Source organism: Hemibagrus wyckioides, linkage group LG06 (assembly GCF_019097595.1).
Source record: "Hemibagrus wyckioides isolate EC202008001 linkage group LG06, SWU_Hwy_1.0, whole genome shotgun sequence".
In the NCBI taxonomy this organism is placed as follows: Eukaryota; Metazoa; Chordata; class Actinopteri; order Siluriformes; family Bagridae; genus Hemibagrus; species Hemibagrus wyckioides.
Genome location: NC_080715.1, coordinates 40,756,027 through 40,762,719, shown reverse-complemented (window position 1 = coordinate 40,762,719; position 6,693 = coordinate 40,756,027). Strand labels below are relative to the sequence as shown.

Here is a 6,693-nt window from a genome sequence, read left to right as displayed (position 1 = left end):
ACTGTTTTTTGTTTTTGTTTTTTTTTGAGAGCGAATACGATGATGCGCACACGCGTTGTCCGCGACGCGCTGTGCGGACTTGTAGTTCCTGTAACCCCGCGCTGTCGCGTACGCGGACGCGCCGGCCGCGCGTAAAAAACTACAGTCACCCACAATGCCTTGCGAGTCGATGAAAACACGTCAACGAGCCAGTGAACGTTGAGCGGAGCGGACCAAAAATCCCAAACAAGGAAATGGTGGGGGGAAAAAAATAACAACGATCCGATTATTTAATTAATGCGTTTCATAATTAATATTTTATTGGAGCGTCAATTAAGGGAGTATTTATGGGTTAAACAAAAAAAAAAATGGATTACGACTTCAAAACGAAGCTGGCCGCCGAAAGGGAGAGAGTGGAAGATCTGTTCGAATATGAAGGTTGCAAAGTGGGTCGCGGCACCTACGGGCATGTTTATAAAGCCAAGCGCAAAGATGGGTAAGGAAAAAGAGAAAAGAAAAAGAAAAGAAGCGAGAGAGAGAGAAGAAAAATAATAAAGCCCAGACTGCGCGTGCTGCAATCAATTTACTGCGCGTGAAGGGGCTGTGTATATATGTATGTGTGTGTGTGTGTTTGTGTTTGCGTGAGTGTGTGTGTGTGTATGTGTGTTTCTGAGCTCAGGCTGTCACTGTTTTTGTTTTCACTCACACACACACGGTCCTCCCCTCTTCGAAACATAACCGACGGCTCGCGCGCGCTGATGTTTTGTTTCCACGCGCGTGACACGGAGCACAGACAACTTTACTCTCAAGACGTCATTATTATTATTATTATTATTATTATTATTATTATTAACTCTGTTCAGTTGTTGTTTTTAATAGCACAAGAAATATAAACTTCGACGATGAAAAACATTCCCTTGCTCGATCGTTGTTTCTTTTCCCTTTCAGCGTCGCACGTGCTTCTTCTCAAACAACCGTTTTTTTAACGGTCGACTTGATTTGAACGTTTCTGTCATCGGTGAACCTCTCTCTCTCTCTCTCTCTCTCTCTCTCTCTCTCTCACACGCGCGCGCGCGCGCCATCATAGTTTAGTCAGTAACGCTAGACTGCCTCCAGTTTGCATGGCAATGACGTCATCAAGACTCTACTTATCTGTGTATGGTTATGTAGGTCTCGAGGATGGTGCACGAGGCACTCACTGAGGGGTAAATCTCACACTTTTACCCCGTTTACAAGATTCTTCGATATTCTGTGACGCCGATGCGATACGATACCACACCGATCCCCGATACTCCTACTAATGTCACTCTTATTACTGTTACCACCACCGTTACTGTTCATATTACCCCTGCTACTCTTATTACTGCTGTATATCATCACTACTACTGCTGTCCAGTCATGTGGGAAAACTCGTATGTACGAGTCTTAACACCAGCATATAGTCGTAATTACGAGTGGGAGATGGGGGTAAAGAAATATGGTTTGACCATTGAGGAATGGTCTGACTCGTTTATCATTACCATCAGTCGTTACCAAATGATTTGACGCACCTGATGTTGTAATTACGACTTCCCGTCTCGTAAAATACGAGCTCCCCAGGAGGCCCAGAACATATTGTTACTACTGTATTATTATTACTACAACTTCCACTAACAGCGCTACTGGGAATGGGGTAGCTTAGTGGTTAAGGTGTTGATCTGCTGATCAGAAGGTTGTGAGTTCAAGTTCCAGGCCCACCAAAAGCTGCCACTGGTGGACCCCTGAGCAAGGCCCTTAACCCCCACATAGCTCTGGATAAGGGCGTCTACCGAATGCCATTAATGTTACTGTTACTGCTGTTCAGTCATGTGGGAAAACTCGTATGTACGAGTCGAACGCCAGCACTTAGTCGTAATTACGAGCGGGAGATGGGGGTAAGGAGATATGGTGGAATGTTTTCAGTAAGAAAACATGGAGGATTCATTTGACTTGTTTATTATTATGTTGTTCTCAGAAGTAGAGATTAAAAAAAAAAACCTTGTTGTATTGTTTTGTTTTTAGTGAAGGTTCTCCGATGTCGTAATTACGACTTCCCATCTCATAAAATACGAGTTTACCAGGAGGACCAGAACATACTACTGTATTATTATTACTGCGACTTCTACTGACATCACTACTGCTGTTCAGACCTGTGGGAAAGCTCGTATATATGAGTCAAACTCTCACAAATGCCAGCAGATAGTCGTAATTACGAGCGGGAGTTGGGGGTAAGAATATATGGTGGACTGGAGGATGAAACGTCTGACTCGTTCATTATCATGCCGTTCTCTAGAAGTAGAGATTGTTGTATTGGTTTTTTTTTTTTTATTAAATCAAGAGAAGATTCTCTGACCAAATGACTTTACGCACCTGATGTTGTAATTACGACTTCCCATAAGTCTCGTAAAATACGAGTTTACCAGGAAGACCAGAACATATTATTGTATTATTATTACTGCTACTAACACCACTACTGCTATTGAGTCATGTGGGAAAACTTGTATATACGAGTCAAAGGGCAACAAATACTTACTTTGCTGTGTTGTTTTTTATTTAATCAAAAGAACGTTCACTGACCAAATGACTTTACACACCTGATGTTGTAATTACGACTTCCCAACTCGTAAATACGAGCTTCCCAGGGGGACCAGAACATACTAGTGTATTAGTATTGCTATTGTGTTATTATCACTACTACTGCTGTTTCTCTGGTACTAATTATAATATTATAATGCTAATAATAATAATAATAATACTGTTGGTGCTACTTGTAATATTATTACTCGTTCTTTTGCTACCTCTAGTTTCATTTTTTCCTGTGAGATTTTTAGCGCTGAAAGTCTTTTGAAAGATATTTGAATCCAATTTATCCAAACAAAAGAATTAGCAGACCAGAAATCCCCCCAGAAAATCAGTGACGGATTCATGGACTCTCTGCTTGCCTAAAATCGCATAAACCTCCTGTTCTGTAGATCAGGTGCACCTTCCGGCCTGTAACGCAGTGCTGCACAGGAAAACAGGCGTTTTGTTTTGTTTGGAGGAAAATAAGCAGCGATGGACGAGGGGGAAAATGCCATCGTCGCGTTTAAACCTCACACGTTTTTCCTGTTTTTGTCCGCTCACTACCACTGGTGTGTTTATAGTCATTGTGTCCGTGTCCATCGTGGCCTTTTTCAGAGGATGTTGGGTGTTGGGGAACAGCTTGTCTCCAGAGAGTCTAAGCTAAAAGCACTGAGCACCAAGCTGAGGCGTGAAGCTACACTTACACTACAGTATAACGAGTCTGAATAGGGAGAAATATTCTTTAAGGCTTGTTTTCTAAACAACTTAAACTGAGAGGGGAATCCAACTAAAGCCCTGGATCCCGGATATGGAGTACTGATATACCGTGGGCCTGCAGTCAGATCAGGGGCATGTGATGTGAGAGGGTGTGGAGGGAGATTTCTGAGGTGATGATTGTGGGAATGATGTCGAATGCAAAGTAGAAAAAAATATGCAGATGAGATTTTTTTAGAGCATGCAAATTGTCCTCGATAGACGGCAAGAGATCAGACCTCAGAGAGATGTTCAGATCTGAGAGAGACATTCGGACGAGTGAAACTCAAGCACAGTTTAATGATAGTCCAATCATATTACTAACACTTTGTCTAATCAAATTACTAACATATTGTCCAATTAAATAAAATACCATATTGTCCAATCAAATTACTAACATATTGTCCAATCAAATTACTAATATATTGTCCAATTAAACAAAATAAAATATTGTCCAATTAAATAAAATAACATATTGTCCAATCAAATTGCTTACATATTGTCCAATCAGATTACTAACATATTACTTCATGAAATGAAATAACATATTGTCCAATCAAATTACTAACATATTACTTCATGAAATGAAATAACATATTGTCCAATCAAATTACTAACATATTACTTCATGAAATGAAATAACATATTGTCCAATCAAATTACTAACATATTACTTCATGAAATGAAATAACATATTGTCCAATCAAATTACTAACATATTACTTCATGAAATGAAATAACATATTGTCCAATCAAATTACTAACATATTACTTCATGAAATGAAATAACACATTGTCCAATCAAATTACTAACATATTACTTCATGAAATGAAATAACATATTGTCCAATCAAATTACTAACATATTACTTCATGAAATGAAATAACATATTGTCCGATCAAATTACTAACATATTGTCCAATCAAATAAAATAACACATTGTCCAATCAAATTACTAACATATTACTTCATGAAATGAAATAACATATTGTCCAATCAAATTAAAAACATTGTCTAATGAAATTACTAACATATTGTCCAATGAAATGTAGTAACATATTGTCTAATCAAATTGCCAACACTTTGTCCAATCAGATTTCTAACATATTGTCCAGTGAAATGAAATAACATTGTCTAATCAAATTAATATCATATTGTCCAATCAAACTGGGTGCAACTTCTTCTCGTTACCATATCAGATTTCAGAGCTTGTGTAAAAACATTTAAAATCATAATTTTTGTTTAAAATAAACTTTAACTCAAAGGGTGTTGATATTAAAATAACGTGTATTGTAGTAATAATTATAGTAAATAGAATATTAGCTTCTATGTAAACCAAAACACAGCACTGAGGGAGAACTCTGGCACGCTTACTAGCTAACGATCTGATCGATCGGGCTAATAACTCTTCTCTGAGGATGCTAACAAATCAGTCTATATGGATGGATGACTCATGTTTCGTACACAGCATACACACGTGTGTGTGTGTGTGTGTGTGTGTGTGTGTGGAATAAAATTTTGAGTATTTTCCATATGTATGATTGATGTGATTCCAGCTGATAAAAACACACAGGAAAACCGCGAGCTGTTAACTGTGACTGTAGCTCAAGCGCAGTGTTTCGGCTGCCTGCCAGAACCCTGGAGCTTCCTCACTGTAGTTTCCTCACAGGATTGTGAAGCTAGCCAGAGCTTTAATGAATTCAGTGCTTAAGATGAAGAAGCCTGCTTTATGCAAATGCATTCAAAATGTTAACCTTAAATCACTCTCTTGCACTTCTGGCTTTATTTTCGTTTTATTTTGTTTATTTATCACCGCTCATAATTATTATATCATAAAGTATAGACGGAAATATCAAACCAGTTACCCGAGCAGTCGTCTGTTACGTCGTGATCAGACAGTGTTTCCTCTAAAAGCTACTGTTTGGCATATATGATGCGTATATGCAAATATCTCGATTCTGATTGGTCAGAATTCTCTATAACAGCAGCTCTGACTATATATATATATATATATATATATATATATATATATATATATATATATATATATATATATATATATATATATATACATATACATGGGGCAAACGTTTTGGGACACCCCTCCAAATCATTGAGTTCAGGTGTTGTTTTTCAGGGGGTGGGCTTGACCCCTTAGTTCCAGTGAAAGGAACTCTTAATGCTTCAGCTTCATACCAAGACATTTTGGACAATTTCATGCTCCCAACTTTGTGGGAACAGTTTGGGGATGACCCCTTCCTGTTCCAACATGACTGTGCACCAGTGACCAAAGCAAGGTCCATAAAGACATGGATGAGTGAGTTTGGTGTGGAGGAACTTCACAGAGTCCTGACCTCAACCCCATAGAACACCTTTGGGATGAATTAGAGTGGAGACTGCGAGACAGACCTTTCCGTCCAACATCAGTGCCTGACCTCACAAATGCGCTTCTTCTAGAGGAACGGTCAAAAATTCCCATAAACACACTCCTAAACCTTGTGGAAAGCCTTCCCAGAAGAGTTGAAGCCGTTATGGGGCAACTCCATATTACATTCATGTGCATGTAAAGGCAGATGTCCCAAAACTTTTGGCAATATATATATATATATTAATGAGCTTGTTCTGATGTTGTTGTTTCTATAGTAACACCTCGTTCACTGGGGCTCCCCATACAAACCAATTAAAAAAAGCATGTTCATTAAACATTCGTGGAAGGAGTCTCCAGTGTCAGTGTCTTCATAGTTGCTTGGAAACATGACAAGCTGAGGTCTAATTAGCATCAAGAGAGAAAAAAAGAAAGGCTGCTTTTTAGCTTCTGGATGTTTAGTGTAACAATAAATGGATAAAAAGCGTAATTTTTTAATTAATAAAGAGTTACTGTGGTGCAAGAGGCAGAAAATAGTTTGGAATGCATGTGTGTTTGCTGTTATATTAACACGGCGTGTGTTTGCCGTGTGTGCAGGAAGGACGAGAAGGAATACGCTCTCAAACAGATTGAAGGCACCGGCATCTCCATGTCCGCCTGCAGAGAGATCGCGGTGAGTCCAGCACCTCAACCTCACCATCACAAACACCACAAAACATCTAAAAGTTCTTCTCAGAGCCAGTGGAACAATGTTCTGTATCGTGCTCTGTGTTATTCCGTGGAAATCTGCATAAACGTCACTCCCGAGCTGCGCATTCAAACTCAGTATGTGTGAACACCACAGCTCTGGTGGAAACTCGTCTTCCTCCGAATCAAATTTCCTCGAAGATGGGTTCAGTAAACGCAAACGCATTGGATCCAGTAGGATTCTAGTTCCTTCAACATTATCGCAAAATATTCACAATATAACTGCTAGAATTTTACATTTCATTGATATTTTTTCCAATTTGATTTT

At 38.9% G+C, this 6,693-nt stretch overlaps 1 protein-coding gene across 1 annotated transcript in view; it reads left to right on the top strand.

Annotated features, from left to right (window-relative positions):
* Positions 1-180: 180 nt before the first annotated feature.
* cdk19 (cyclin dependent kinase 19) overlaps positions 181-6,693 on the top strand; it is a 46,974-nt gene continuing 40,461 nt past the window's right edge. The window contains exons 1-2 of the mRNA XM_058391834.1: positions 181-475; positions 6,276-6,351. Coding sequence (XP_058247817.1) covers positions 348-475; positions 6,276-6,351 — 204 coding nt within the window. The 5' untranslated portion in view covers positions 181-347. The remainder of the gene's footprint in view (positions 476-6,275; positions 6,352-6,693) is intronic.